The sequence below is a fragment of the Pollachius pollachius genome (genome assembly GCF_949987615.1).
Source record: "Pollachius pollachius genome assembly, chromosome: 20".
Taxonomy (NCBI): Eukaryota; Metazoa; Chordata; class Actinopteri; order Gadiformes; family Gadidae; genus Pollachius; species Pollachius pollachius.
The window spans coordinates 6,857,286-6,874,093 of record NC_136953.1 but is presented as its reverse complement, the minus strand read 5'-3'; the positions used below and the strand labels follow the sequence as shown (position 1 = coordinate 6,874,093).

Below are 16,808 nucleotides of genomic sequence, written 5' to 3'. Positions count from 1 at the left end.
TACCATAATAGAAAGGTACAGGGATACTTTCAGGAACAATGAAACTAAACAGAAAGACAAGGGAACATTTAACCAGTATTTGAAAGCGTTATGGACACGTAATCTCCCTCATGTTTACCACAGTTTACCTGCCAAAGATTCTGAGACACGTTCTAATCATGTGAAACACACACGCCCAAATATATCACAGGCAAGCATGTATACTCAAACACACACACACACACACGCACACACACTCACACAAAAACACACACATACACAAACAAAAAAACACACACACAGACACACAAAAACACACGCACACACACAAAAGCACACACAAATACATTGTAGACGCACATGCATTAAAATACACACACACACACACACACACACAAACACAGGGCAAATGGATGACCAAGGCTCTTGTCAGCAGAGGAGAGTAGAAACAGATTTCATTCTGGATTTCCTTTATTAGAGGCAGCAGGAGGAGGGAGGGGACAGCGTACTCACGCAACCCATTAGCTCAGAAATGTTTCCAAAAGTCACTCAGAGTCGTTGAAGTTCTCACAAATGCGTTAACCTCGAAAAGGATCTTAACTTTAATAACTTCTCAAGAGCTGGTGTTTTGGCAAACGAAACATGCGCAACAATGTTTTGTGCAGTCTGACACGCTGTGAAAGGTTTTGCTAGTTTAAAGTCCAGACTTGGAGAACGCTCAGTTGGACGAAAGTTTGAGAATAACAGAACATTTTACCTACAGGGAAATGAGTTATGATAGATATCTTGGAATACGACTTGGAATTGAAAGGCCAATTTTCTCTCTCTCTCTCTCTCTCTCTCTCTCTCTCTCTCTCTCACTCTCTCTCTCTCTCTCTCTCTCTCTCTCTCTCTCTCTCTCTCTCTCTCTCTCTCTCTCTCTCTCTCTCTCTCTCTCTCTCTCTCTCTCTTATCTGCAATCTGGGGTGTAAAAGCACCTGCCATTACACACAAATGTTGCGTGAGCGATGATGTCACATCCTGTCAGCAGTGATGGGGGGGCGCCATAAGACATGTCGTTTATTCCGAGCGTGGACGCCACGCACGGTTTGACACAAACCATCTTTAAAACAGGGGGCTGCTGCTCATAGATCTTAATAATGACAAAACGGGGTTTGCACCACACACACACACACACACACATAAAAATTAGACTACTATGCCATGGGGAGCCGTCACCGTGGTTACACACACCTCTCCTCCTACAAATGTAAATGTAAAAGGCACGGCCCAACGATTAACCTGCTGCGTTTTCCGGTTCATCTCCGCCAAAAAAACACGGCACCAATCAAAGAACACCGCCAGATGTTGACACATTCCGTGGCAAGAATTATACCTGTCACGAAATACCTATACCATGGTGGGGGGAGGGCATGATGGGGTGACTGTATGGTGGTTACATCGTCCAGTAGCCTTGTCCCACAAGTCACTGGCTTTACCTTAGTGGATGTTCAAATCCCTTTGGAATCCCCCCCCCCCCCCTTCAACCAATCCAAATGGTTGAGCGAGGGGGGGCGCTCCTCTGGCTAGCAGGACCCTCTCGTTAACATTCCCCAACTAATAAGAAAACTCTGACCATAATGCAAGGCGTTTCTTCAGAGCGCTAACACCTTTTCATTTTGTGCGTGTTATTACGGGCTCAGGCGCTGGTGGACCGTAAATACCAACACCACCCGTGGCTTGTGGCTCTTATTTTGAAAGAGATCACAGCTCGTAAATGCGATGCTCCGGTTTAACATGTCCTCTGCCCGGGTTGTTGTGGAGCCCAAAACTATTCTGTGCCAGATGAGGACATTAAGCAGCCCCCCCGAGAAGCCTTTGAATGCCTCTGGCCCCTCATAATCCTAGCTTGTGTTTGTGCTTGTTACCCCAATATCCTTCAGATACTTCAGACCATCCTTATTTTGCCATTTCTGGATATTTTGGTTTTGGCTTCAAAGTATATAAAAAACAAAGCACACATTAAAACATCCCGCATGCTATTACTTGTTGTCCATGTACTGGTAGTCCAAACATCTCTGTACTTCTGATTCCGACATACTTCTTCTATTAGTCCCGATATATCTGTACTTGTAACATCCTGCAGGGACGTAAAAACCAACAAGTGCCCTGGTAGTTTACCTTCCAATAGATCTGATACATCCAAACAAGTCACATTGTTATTGCTCTGTAGAGAAGCGCATTGCTCATGTTGACGTGAAACAGCTGCAGTCCTCCTTGCTTGAGGTTCGTTCATTGTTAGCCGAACTGCCATCTTGCCTTGTCTTAAGTATGTGAAATACAGTTTATATTCGTCGCTTTGTTCGAATCTCAACAATTTACCTCTGGACGAGGTTTATGGGGGAGAGTTTTTTACAGCCTCGCCTGACGTGACCCTCGCTGGCGGAGAACAAGTCAGCCATTTTCCAAGTCCTTGAATAAAAATAGGCGAATGTTTATTATAAACACCAACGGCCCAAAGAATAGCAAACGTTTCAAACTAAAATAGCCCTAACCCAATATGTTTAAATCACTCAATCGCAACATTAAAATGAGCGACTATTTTCTCTTTTTGTAGCGGTCGACATTAAAGATAAAGAGAAGCCACGTGCCTCCAGCCCCTAAATCTCCCAACCACACACACACACACACACACACACACACACACACACACGGCGGGGTTATTACGGTGGAGAGAGCCAAACATACCAAAATGAACCAACAGTTTGTTTCGGCCAATGAGGGCCGGGCGTGTGGTGGGATAAGGGAGGCAGAGCAGGAAGTGGTTTGGGGGGGGGGGGTGGTATTAGGTTCACCCGGCGGTTGGGATGTCGTCCGCGGCGGGCCGGAGGGGAAGGGGAGTTTAATTAGAGGAGAACGGCCCAGTGGGCTTATACCTCCAGTCTGGCTGACTGCTGTGTACCGGTATCCCCGTTACACTCCACGCATTTACCACTCTGTGGAGTGCTCCCTCCCTCTTTCTCCCTCTCCTTCTCCCCCTCTGCCACTTCTTCTCTCCCTCCTCCCCTCTCTCCCTCTCTCTCTCTCTTTCTCTCTCTTCCTCTCTCTCTCTCTCTCTCTCTCTCTCTTTCTTTCTCTCTCTCTCTCTTCCTCTCTCCCTCTCCTTTCCCTCTCCTTCTCTCCTCTCTCTTCCTCTCCATCTCTCTCTCTCTCTGCAACCATCATTGTCTCTTCATCTTCCTTTCTTGCTTCACCCTCCTCTCCCTCTGCCTTCCTCTCCCTATCTGTCCCTCTATCCCCCTAGTTATATCCCCCTCCCCTCCCTCTCCATCTCTTACTCCCACCCTCTCCCTGTCTCCCCCCTCTCTCTCCCTCTTTCTTTCTCTCTTTCCCTCTCTCTCTCTCCTTCTCTGGTTGATTTGTATTACATTGCTGCCTTCTCCTCTTCCTAATCCCTTCAGATGAGAGTTATGGGACTGCCAACACACACACACACACACACACACACACACACACACACACACACACACACACACACACACACACACACACACACACACACACACACACACACACACACGCACAGGGAGGAACAGTGAGGCATTGTTCTTGACTTCCTGAGAGAGTGCTGTCAGCCCTGAACTGGACCCTTCCTCTCTCTATATATCATTTTCTACGTCTCTCTATCCTTTTCTCTCTCTATCACGGTCTATCGTTCCCATCCCTCTACCTTTCTCAGTCATTGTTCATTGTTATCAGCCTCTCTATTATTCTATACCTAGCTCTAGCATTGTCTGCCTCTCTTTAAATCTCTGTCATTTTCTTTCTCTACCTCTCTCTATAATTCTCTATCTCTCATTTTCTCTATTCCCACCCTCAATCTCTCTCTCTCTCGCTCAAGCTCTCACTCTCTCTTCTCCCCGGTCACTTCATCATGACATGTCATTAGTATAAACAGAGAGCTTGCAAGTCCATCTGAGAGAGAGAGAGCGAGAGAGAGGATGGAGTTGATTCTTAATAGCCAAGGGGGACTGTGTGTGTGTGTGTGTGTGTGTGTGCCCGTGTGTGTGTGTGTGTGTGTGTGTGTGTGTGTGTGTGTGTGTGTGTGTGTGTGTGTGTGTGTGTGTGTGTGTGTGCCCTAGTTGTGTACATTGATGCTGTGGGGCGCATAATCACACAAAGGACAAGGAAGGGAAAGAACAAGACGCGTACGAAGATGGGACGTCAGGCCTCGCTCTGTGATTGAACACAACGGCCTCCCATGGTTTCCACTCTACTCGGTTCTATTCTGGTGCTCCTTCCCAGTGTGTATTTCCCAGCATTGCGCGACCCCCCCCCCCCTCAACGGACTGGGGGGAGCGCTCAATCACTGCGCCCGAGCTAGTTCCTCCTCCTCCCCTCCCCCTCCTCCCCAACACAGCCGTTTGTCCCCGGAGCCAATGGGAGGAGGTCCTGATGTCATCAGAAACCCGCCCAGGGGGACCCCACAACATCCAGGCCAAAGCGCGCGTCAAAACGATACGATACTTTATTGTTTCGAGAAATACGACCGGCCGCCCCCTGAGAGTTTGGGTTTTCTTTTGAGGGGTAGCGCCAAACGACGTGACAAAATAGAAATTGAAATGGGACGAAAGAGCGATTGTGTGAAAAGATCCAAACAACAATCAGAACAAATCAAACGAAAAGCTGTTCTGTTAAAAAAAAAAAGCTGTTACTGGGTTCTAGAAGGCCAGAGCATGCCGTCAGCCGGCTCTCAGACGTCGTCCTAATCTAGAGTCACGGTCAGCAGCGGGCGGTGCTTCATGTGAGGAGCGGGACTCCAGCGCTAGGTTCTGTAATGTAATATAGACGGAGAGTGGCTTAGACTGGAAGGGTTTGAAGGCCGGGGTAGTTTGGCAGGAGCTGGAAACATGCAGCCAGAGGCCTTCAGAGGCCCAAGCTCGTTATAGCATTACAAACCGCTCGGTATTGTCAGACAAAGCAAGACGGCAAAGCAGCAAACAAAACATTGAATCAAAATGGAATCAGGATTTTTTTGTTTGGCTGGCTGTGGTATCAAATCTCGCCGTAGGCAAAAAACACCCGAAGTTGCCAGTGGCGTGATTGTTACACATTTGATTCTTTTAAGACCAGTATTTTTGTATTCAAAGTTTCGGTCAGGTTACTCAACAGTGTGAGCGTCTTCAACTTTAACAGCTCTTGTAACACGACAAGGTCATAAAAAGGGGAAACATGTTTCAACCTGATGTTATTAGATAGAAGTGTTTCTGAAACTTTTTTTCCTCCTGATGCTACTGCATACTCTTGGATTAATGTTTGGGAGTCACCAAAAGGTGTTTTACCTAACGTCGCCTCACAGAACCTCTATACTACTATCCTCGCCATGCTTCAGTAGCAATGATCAGGAGAGTATTAATGCTGAGTGTGTTTGACGCCTCCCTGAAAGGTTCTAGGTTCGATCCCCAATGTCTTCAGCCTTAATGTTGGCCATCCTTGAGGAAGATGCACTGACTAACCGACACTTACCCGCTTCTTAATGACAATTTCACAAGAACAGTCTGGTTACTTTCACTTCTGTGACGTTACACAACCAAGAAGCAGATACAGCAAGACCAGTTTTTCCAGTTAAAATATAAAAATAGATCCGTGGTGAGTTCTTCCACCTCTCTAAGGTGCTAAGAGTTTAGGCGTTGCAGTGAAACAGCTGGTCTCCCTTGGAAACCACGGAACTCCATATTAAACACTCTTTACAAAAAGCGATACGTGCCGTCTTTATACAGCAGACATTCAAAGGGAACAGAAATTTTGAAGTGAATGCATGTATAGTATAAAACATTACTTATAAGACAACCATTTGTGAGTAAAGCAAGTGTTTTCATTGATAAAAAGGCTTTTTATATTTTAATATCTAGGTATGAGGAAACCTAAATGCAAAGGTTTAAGGTTTATTCATTCCAGACATTATTGCCGTGATAAAGGCCACTGATAAAACAGTTGGGCTGGCCTGCCGAGTATCTCAGTGCCTCTTTTATTTCCTGGTGGGAATATAGTTGGAAGTACATTCCTAATGTATCCTCTAGCCAAACATTCACTCAAGCTACGTGACTACACATAATCAACTGCAGAACAACTACACAACAACGACACGAATATTATCATTTTGATGGTGACACCTTTATAGCGGTATCTTAAGAGTAGCAAGACACTGCCCTGGTGTGGACCAAGTTCCACACTTTAAACACGTTATTATAAAATTGTTCTGCTTTGCTTTTCGATACCCGACAGTTCATCATCAGTGCCATGCAAGCTGGGCCCAAGCTATGTATAAACATCGGCCGTTTAGCGACAAAGCGGGACAAATATTATGTATTTTCTGCACTTTGGTAATAACATTCCTTATTCAATACACAGGCCGCGGACTAATGGTACGCCTGCTTGTTGTAGTGTATCTCCTGACCTTGTGTCTGAATGCTAACCAGGGGAGGAGATAGTGGACCATGTTGATAGGGCTTAGCTCAGCACAGAGTGGACAGACCTTATCTCCAGTCTAATAGATGGCAGCGTTTCTCATGCACATCAAACACTCCCTAACCGGCCTTGTCAAAACCTAATGGATACACACACACCCCCCCCCCATCCCCCACGTCTCTATAGATACACACAACCCCCCCGAGTAAATGACTATATGCACACCCCCACACATACACACACACGTACACACACACCCACACACGTGTATAGTTACACACACACACACACACAAATATGCACTGTAGACAGTAACAAACAAAAAACGAGCATTCACATTCAAGTTCACGCTCAAACACATACGCACACAGCCAGCCAGACACACACACACACGCATGCACACACACACACACACACACACACACACACACACACTCACCACCAGTCACCAGCGCAACCCCACATTGGTCTTTGTTCAAACTGTTGCGCTTATAATAAGCGATAAGGCAATGTTTTCTCCCTCGCACGCCCTGACTTGCTCCGTTGCTCACAGAAACAGTCGCACGCCCTGCAGCTGAGCTGGGCTAGTGTTTTGTACGCTCAGCTCCGAGGTCAGCGGCTCACGTTCATCATGCCAACTCTTAACATTTTTGTGCACCCGCCGTCAAACACACACAGTAATAGCTAGTGTTTCCCGATTGGCTACCGATCATTAAGCATTAGTGTATTTTGATATACCGGGACATTTATGAGATTTCAAACATAAAATATTCTGTGGTTTGGAAACACGCAATCCTAAGACTGATTGTAGAAGGGTCATTAGGCTGAAGTAGCTCAAATCAGTCTTTAATCTAATATCTAAGGTCTGATGGCACACAAGCTCAGATCTGGGGGATCTCTGCCCCTCTTCATATTTCTTCCTCAGAAGGAACCATGAGGTAATAAGCGACCGAAAACTCAAGTAAATCCCATGAAGTAAACTGTAAAAAAGGGACGAAAAAGTGTAAAGGTTTCAAATGTAAACCGTGTCGACTGGCCGGTGCGGAAATCCCCTTCTCCTCCGTCTATAGAATATCTCTGTAAGAAAACACAGAACAAGGCCTGACCCCGCCCCCTAAAGTCCTGGTTCTCCAGTCTGGTCTTCTGGGCCGTCCCCCCCCCCCTGTCCCCCGAAGGTCCTGCTACGATACAGTAGGACCACTGGGTCCGAGATTAAGACCGCTGATACCTGTTGATCACTGCTGCTTCCCACCGTGGTCATAACGACAGGACCTCGGTCATCAGAGTCACTGTTGACCTCACGTCCACATGTCCCCAATTGACATGGTTGACTCACAGTCAAAGCCCCCTCCCCCATCCGCACCAAACCAAAACACACACACACACACACACACACACACACACACACACACACACACACACACACACACACACACCCTCAGCCGTGTGTCTCGCCCATACTTCTGCTATGTTGGCAGACAAACATATGTGGCGGAGGAAACAAAAGATGACGAACTCAACAGATGTGGTTGGGTAAAATCTGATTTGGCTTTCATATGGCATGGCAAATAAGCGGCCGCTTTAACTTTGAAAAGATGTGGATGACTTCAAACCGCCTTAACGTGACGTTGCTTTCAAGGTTATCGCCTGAAGTGATTGGTTGGTTGAACATTGGAATTTGATTTTATAACAATGTTTTAAAACGATATATTTGATAATTAAAAAATGCTTTCTGCGAAATAATAAGCTTCGACTAGGTCTTCAAGTAAAAACTGTATTTCTATCGCATCATTTATTATATAAGAGCTTCACTTCAACAAACCGAAAGACTTCAGAATTAAACCAAAAAAACAGAAAGCCAATTGAACAAGCATGTGATGAATCGCATGAACAGTGTTGACTAAAAATGGTAATAGTAAAAGAAAAGTAGATGCAGAGTCGTCCTGACCTGACTAACAGCCTGAATATGCTTCAGCAGCAATTGTCCGTCTCCCTTTCAGTCCCGGAGCAGACAGACGGGTGAGTCACATCTCTCATCCCTCCTGGAGGGCCAGAGACTGTTGAGACAGGGGGAGAGATGGGGGGGGGGGCGGACAGAGAGGGAGACAGAGGGGGGAGGCTGACAGGGAGGTTGTCTGAAGATAGTGTGTGGTCCCTGGTCCTTCAAGAAACCCTGGGCCCTTCTGGTAAATGCCCTAATACGAACCCACTTCACACCCCCACACACACACGCATGCCTGCTCACACATGCATGCACGCACCCACGCACACACAAAGGCTTACACATACATGGCACATTTAAACAATCGCCGTAATTAAATTAGTGACACACACATACCTATACTGCCCCCCCCCCCTCCACACACACACACACACACACACGCACACGCACACACACACACACAGTCATACAGACATGCATACATAGCATATTTAAACAATTCTCACAATTAAGCTCAAGGCACAGACATACCATTTACCACCCCCGCCCCCCCCAACACACACACATAAAATCCAAACACGCATTGTGCATGTAACTGCCCACGTGCACACTTGCCCACGTGCACTCTTTTTGTATATTGTACTTTTCATACAAACGTTGCACGTCGTTGCAACTCGTGAAAAGAGAGAAGGAGTGAGGGAGCGAGGCAGGAGGAAAGAGAGCGATAAAGAGAGAGAGAGAGCGGTAGAGCGGAGCAAAGATTAAGAGACTATTTAAATACACACGGCAGACTAAACAAATTACATTTGATTGCACTGGAAAGAATGAAAGAGAAACAGAAAAGGAAAAAGAAAGGACCGAAAGATAGGAAGAGAGACAGCAATAAACAGGAAAAAAAGACCCCCGGAAAAAACTGGAAGGTGGAGGAGTGCCCGAGTGCATCTCTCTCTCTCTCTCTCTCTCTCTCTCTCTCTCTCTCTCTCTCTCTGCCCTCCATCATTCTGTCATTAGTCTGTTCTTCAGACCATAACGGCTGCTGGCTCACACACCTAAAGCACACACAGACACACACACAAGCACACAAAAGCATACACAAGCACACACCCGAAGACACACACACACACACACACTTTTCCCCTCGGTGGACCCATTGCCAGCACTCATGGTCATAAAATATGTCTACTCTCTACTCTGAAAGAACCAAACTGTGTCTGTGTGTGTTTTACATGCAGTATGTATAGAATTACGCTGTATGTGGGGTATGTTTGTGTCTGTGCGTGTGCTTGTTTTGGCGTGCGTGCATGTGTGTTTGCTTGCATCTGTGTGTTTGTGTGTGCGTGTGTGATGTGCGTGTGTGTATGTATGCAGGTGTGTGTGTGTCGGTGTGTGTGTGTTGGAGTGTGGGAGAGTGTGTGTTCTGCCTAGGGCGAAGACATGCCTGAACCATTTAGCGCGAGTCTGAATGTTCTCCGTCTTGGTTCTGCCAGTCCCAGTGCTGGAGTTCACTGTTGGGCTCCCCTCACACCTACCCCAGGGTGAAGCCCCACTCACAGGTCCCTCTACTCATGATATGACTCACAGCTGTTCTGGTTAGATACTGATTATATTCTGTAATTATTATTACAGAAAATCTGAAGGGGCTTTCCCGCCGCCCCAACAAACATTGATTGTTAGCCGAAGCGTTCAATTCATCGGCCAAAGCCGATTCGGTGTTCAACAGCAAGAAACTTCATCTGACCACAGCCACGAACTGGTCTGGCTCACTGGCCTCACGTTGCTGATGGTTTCAAAGCTCCAGTGTTTGTCTGACATGCTTTTCAGGGGTTTTATGGGTCTCTCGTTTAGTTTAAAACAGACTGGCATGGCTCTTTTTACTTTTTTTTATATTCTTAGTGTTTCGATGGACACTAAATCTTGCTTACTCCGAGATTTCACCGTCTCATTTTTGTTTGAGTCAGGGCACACTTGTGAATGAGTATGTCACTTCTCCGTGTCGGTTTCCCCTGAATAAATAAAGTTTGGATTGATTGATTGATTGAATTCTAGCTACAAGTCTGTCAGTGTGTTTGTTTTAAACTCAGAGTTTTTCGGTAAAGTGAGCTTGTCTTTGTTTAAGGTGTGGTTTAGAAAACAGTTTTGCTGAAGTGGCAAACAGGGTTTCTTTAAGGTAATGGACACCTTGCTGTACGTTCAGAGAAATTCTGTCGTTGTCGATCAGCCTCAACGCAGTGGTTTAGAGGGAGAAAACATTACATGAAGCTAGAAGACTACATGAAGCTGTAGGTCAAAAAATCCTCCATTTTGTTTTTTCAAATGGCAAAGTAAGAGTCAGGGTCGGCCATCTTGAATCTGACCTCCATTTGTTGCAGTTCAACATTGGATCATCACTAGAAGATGTAGTGGATCTTCACTAGAGTCTTAACCAGAGTCCAAGGCCGAATCCTCCATCTCGTGTCTTAAGTGGCTGAAAGGTTTTGGGTTCTAAACCCCATGCTTGCAGTTCAATCTGCCTCACCCCCTAAACCCTTCATGCTCCTTAATGACACCAAAGAGTCACCTTGGATAAAAGTTGATTCAAAATTAAATAAAATTAGATTATACAGTAATCCAAAAATGATCAATGTAATCATGTACTGATTCTGGTTCACTGGTTACAACAGGGTTGTACCAGTGGTCCTCATAATCTCATAAACCCATGTCTCCACACATCCCCTTATGGTCTTTCTCCTTGCTGTTCCTCCAGGTCCGTAGCGAGGGGGTGACAGAGGAGCTCAAGTGCCTGAGTCTGCTCAACGCCCTGGACAAGAACGACGACATCCCGGAGCAGCTGGCCCAGCTCTTCGGAGAGCCCTGCATCAAGCTGGCCGAGGGCATCAAGTCATACATCTCCAAGGTAAGGCAGGACCGGACCCTACTGGGCGTAGGGTAGATGGTCGACGCTATAGTCTCACAAACCGGCCTGTCGATGGATCATCGGTTGAGGTTGAAGTCAGTAAGGGCCACTTATTAAGGCTCCATCGTGAGTTTCTCTTCTGACTACCTCCGTAACTACCTTTTCAAAGTAAAGGTGTAACTACCTATGGCCATGGCTCTGTGCCGTCTCCCCTCCTTGGATCATGCTGCACTTTGTCTTGAAACTTCAAATGTAGGCCCGGTCAGCCTGTCAAAGCTGATGTTTTCATCGCCTACAGGTCTATGTGTATAGCCGGTACCGTATGACGTCGTCTCTTTATTGCTTGTAAACCGCTTGCCTTGAATTTGTCCGTTGAGAGGGTCAAACCGCGAATTTTCATTGGTGGATCAGTTGTAAAGCCCAGTGGGCTGGCAGCGGTCAGGGGATTCCTAGTTCCAAATAACTTGAAGGATGTTAGCATTGTTTAGCACATCACAGTAGCACGGAGTGGGAGTAAGTGTGCCAGCAATCTGACAGCATTGGAATTGACCAAACATGGTTTCTTCAGCTCTAAAGAGATAACCAAGCACAGGACTAGTGAGAAAAACGAGCTTTATTCTGGGTGCTACTTAGGATGCGGGAACAGGACTACGTTGGGTACAATGCATTGTAGACCATTTACACACCAGATGTGTTCAGATTAGGACCAGCTGTAGCCTAGTTTAAAGCTAGCCTGCAGACCAGTTCAAGAAAAGGTTGAGACCACGTAACTGTTCATATTTAACCTGATTTTAAAGTTCAGCATTAGATAGAGGCGCGAAACCGTGTTTATGTAAAACATGATTGGCAACACTGAGAACCTCCGTGCTCCTCCTGCCGTTGCTGTCAGACACAATGAGTGTGGAGGGATCAAACTCCGGACGCAAACGCACACTCCTAGACGGTGTTAACAAAAAAGGCCATGCTTGAGTTCTTCCAGACAAAAGGGTTTAGCAACATGCTGAGAAAACGTCCTACGGTCTCATCCAGAATTTTACTAAAAGGCTAATCCACCACTTAGACACTGAGATGTTTTATTGTACTCTGTGCTTTGAGTCCTTACAAGGAAGGTCTGCAAGGTTTTACATCGAAGGCCGGGAAATCTGTTGGAACGCTTGCATTGTGCCTCTGAGAAGTAAATATTTATTTATTTACTGTTAGTTAATCTTTATTGGGTTGACTGTATCTGTGTGTGTACGTGTGTGTGTGTGTGTGTGTGCGTGTCTCTGTGTTGATTTTTGTCTGTGTGTGTGTGTCTGTGTTGATGTTTGTGTGTGTGTGTGTGTCTGTGTTGATGTTTGTGTGTTTGTGCGTGCGTGCGCGCCATAAGTGAAAACTAACTTGAAGCCATGCGATCTTCCATTGAAACACTCAGACTTTACCCAGACTTTGCCCGTGCGCCTTCCTGGCGCACCTAGGTGTTTAAAACCAAAACAAACAGATTTATCAACAAACACAACTATCTGGAACCCACTTGATCCGGCGCTGGAATGTGGTTAACCATTGTGTACCTTTGCACGTGAACACAAACACACACACACATTCATAAACATAGGCACGTACCACAGAAGTATTGAAAAGGTGACCCCACACACTGGGCCAACACAAACATACATCTCTCTCTCTCTCTCGCCCTCTCCCTCTCTCCCTTTCTCTCTCTCATTCCTTCAGCCCCCCCGCCCCCCAGCCTACCCAGAGGTCAAGGTTAACTGGACGCATTATCACTTAGCGTCGTGTTTAACAGTAGTAATCACACTCTCGTCACACACAACTAACACCAGCCAGCCAACCATACAGTCGTAGGAAATGGAGGGAGAGCAATCCACCCCGTTTGGCTGAGCAGCAGCCAGTCTGAGTCAATGCAATCAGTGGGAGGGCTCCCTCTCCTTTATTTATTTCTACGGAACCAACAGTGTGAGATTCATGAATAAATATTTAATATGGGAATGTTTGTGTATTTATCAAATATATGTATTCAGTTTGACATTAACATTAAATGCACATTGTTTGTGCCAAAATAAGGACATCAGCCATGTATTAATAAATACTAATTGCCGACGTATATGATTTTAATGTCTTTACTGTCTTTTACACTTTATCCCTTCATTGATTGTGCATGGACACGCACGCACGCACGCACGCACGCACGCACACACGCACACACGCACACAGGCCTGTGCCTACCCACTGTGTGCCCATAGGTTCTAAGCCCATGTTCATCTACCCCCACCCTCACCTCACGCCGTCTGACCAGAGAGCAGCTGGGACCAGAGCGTTTCAAAGGACCAGCAGATGGACCCTGTTGTCTGCTCCCCCCATGCCTCCGCTCTCTCCCTGTCCAGCTCTTCCCTTGTGTTCCATTTCACTGTTCTCTCTCTCCGGCTGGCGTCTGGCTCTCCCCGGGGCCCCAGTGGCGTTGCTGGACCCGCTTCACTCAGAACATCCACAGTGTTGCTCGGGGCCTGAGGTTTTGATGGACGATCACAGAGAGGTGAAACGATGCCGCCGGGTTGCTGACGGACAGACGGACAAAGAGTTTCCCCCCCCCTCCCCTGCTTTTTTTCCCCCCGCTCTTTTAACCTTCCAGAGGTGTCCTTCTTGTGACATCCCCACTGGGAGTGTTGGCCACCCACCCAGATGTGTGATGGATAGATCAACTCCCCCCACCCCCTAGTCAGCTTCCTGCTGGAGCGTACCAACGGTTGGATCTGTCCCATCATGCATCTGGGCGGGCACTCCGAACTTGTGATGTCGATATTTTTTGAATTACTTGAAATTACGAGGAATCACACCCCAACAGCTGTGGGTCAAATTTTCCGTCACAATCGATCAGATTCTAGAACCACATCTCTACAAATCCCCTCTGCAACCTTCTGCACGGAACACATGGGAGAGTCATCTACCCGGGAAACAACACGACCCCTCCCTTCCCTCCGAGGAGGCCTGTTCTCCGAGCGCTCACAGAGTTTGATGATTCAGTAATCTGATGTTCTCTGACCAACGCACAGCGTTGACATCCTTCCCAGCCGTCCTTCCCAGTCTAACATGTGATGTGGTCCTGGATCGAACCCGCAACCTTTGAGTCAGCGATGAGGTCCATCCTTCAGGGACCCCCCCCAAACCCGGGTTTGATTGGATCCAGATTGATAGGAACGACTTGTGGCGGCCACACCTGCCCCGTGGTGGGGGTCTCATTGCTGGCCATTCGGTTCTGGAGGTCCGGCGGAGCCCAGTGAGGCCCTGGCGTCTTGCTCAACAGCTCTGGGCCGGGACGGGTTCTGAACCCTCGCTTTAGGGACTTTGCACCGAGGGCTGAAGGAACACTGGGATTCTAAGGTCATCGATGCTGGAGCCCAATCTATCTAGCGTCTGTGCTGAGGGGCGTATTGGCTCTTTTTCTAACATGAGGTCATTCATCAGATACTTCTATCCAGAGCGAATGACGTTTTAACGAGATATTAGTCAGGAACAGGGCAGGGGGACAACCCTCCAGTACCCAGCCTAGATCAGGACTACCCTGATCCTGATCCACTACCCAGCCTAGATCAGGACTACTCTGATCCTGATCCACTACCCAGCCTAGACCAGGACTACCCTGATCCTGATCCAGTACCCAGCCTAGATCAGGACTACCCTGATCCTGATCCACTACCCAGCCGAGATCAGGACTACCCTGATCCTGATCCACTACCCAGCCTAGACCAGGACTACCCTGATCCTGATCCAGTACCCAGCCTAGATCAGGACTACCCTGATCCTGATCCACTACCCAGCCTAGATCAGGACTACCCTGATCCTGATCCACTACCCAGCCTGGACCAGGACTACCCTGATCCTGATCCACTACCCAGCCTAGACCAGGACTACCCTGATCCTGATCCAGTACCCAGCCTAGATCAGGACTACCCTGATCCTGATCCACTACCCAGCCTAGATCAGGACTACCCTGATCCTGATCCACTACCCAGCCTGGACCAGGACTACCCTGATCCTGATCCACTACCCAGCCTAGACCAGGACTACCCTGATCCTGATCCAGTACCCAGCCTAGATCAGGACTACCCTGATCCTGATCCACTACCCAGCCTAGATCAGGACTACCCTGATCCTGATCCACTACCCAGCCTGGACCAGGACTACCCTGATCCTGATCCACTACCCAGCCTTAACCAGTCACCCAGGAGCCGGTGGGTAGGAGTGCGGTTCATCCTTTGTTTCAATTCTAGACGCCCTGGAAACTAAACTATTTTAGTCGGCTTGCGCCTCGGCTCTGCTGAAGTTAGAAAAACATAGAGGTGGGCCTGCATATATGCCACACACACACACACACACATACACACACACACACGCACACACACACACACACACTTTCCACCTGATACACAAACACAATGGACACAATGAAATAGTCTGGCGTCTGGCGCTCTCCCTCTCACTCTCCCCCCCCTCTTTCGTTCTCTCTCTCTCTCTCCTTCCTTACATTAATCCCTTCTTCCTCTCTTCCTGTCTCACCATCCCCTCCCCCCGGCCCTGCCTCTCTCTTCACCTCCCTCACCCCATCTAACCACCCTGATCTCCTCCCTCCCCCCTCTCTCCCACACCTTGAACCCGGCGTCTCGGTGCAGAGCGTTGACAGGCTTTGTATAATTTGGATACCGGCTTTATAGACCCTATAACAGGGCAGGGTAGTCCAGCGGTTGAGGTGGTCGACTCCCAGCTGAAAGGTTCTGGGTTTGATCCCCAATGTCCACACTCCACCTGTAGTCTTCCTAGAGCAGGGTTCCCCTGACCCCTTCCTGCTCCTTAAGTCTGGATTAAAGCATCTGCTCAGTGGATAGGTAGCGTATAGTATTCAGTGTTTGTATGTACAGTATCACCCCCTGAGCGAGAGAGAACAAACAAGAGGAGGCAGGTTGTATATTTCACATGCACGCGTCCATGCTCACTTCCTTACTCTCTCTCTCCCGCGGTCTGCAAACCGTAACAGCGTCTCTGTGCTCTACTTGGCAACGTACACGCGTCCTCGTAACAAAAAACGCATGCACTTTTTTTCCAGCATGCTCGGCTCAAACCCGCTGAGTGTCAGCACATGTATACATTTTTTTATTTTTTTTAACGCGTGCATTATACTCTCCTGAATCCGATACTAATCAGTTTTGGGTCGCTGGGTACCCCATGAAGATGGCGGCGATCTTTAGGGTAACATAAAGCCTGTCTGCTGATTGACCTTTGGGTTCCAAACAGGCCTGCCGCGGGTTTTCAGTGCTCTCGCCTATGGGGGCCTCTCTACGTGTTTCATTTGTTATACATTACCCCTCTCCCTCTCTCCGACAGCGCGTGTTTATTATCCTTCTCATATCTGACCTGCTTATTTATGTCCGGAGCGGCGCATTCCGTACATATCCCCCCCCCACCCAACATCACCCCATCGCGCAAGACCATCTGGGTGCTTGGCTACATGTGGGTCTGATCGGCATGCAGAGAACGCACCAGAACAACTTAAAAGAT

The 16,808-nt window shown here is 47.6% G+C and overlaps 1 protein-coding gene across 1 annotated transcript in view; it reads left to right on the top strand.

Moving 5' to 3' along the window:
* Positions 1–16,808, top strand: part of tnfsf10l (TNF superfamily member 10, like) — a 56,381-nt gene that overhangs the window by 15,764 nt on the left and 23,809 nt on the right. Inside the window, exon 2 of the mRNA XM_079758137.1 lies at positions 11,112–11,261. Within this exon, the coding sequence (XP_079614263.1) occupies positions 11,112–11,261 (150 nt within the window). The remainder of the gene's footprint in view (positions 1–11,111; positions 11,262–16,808) is intronic.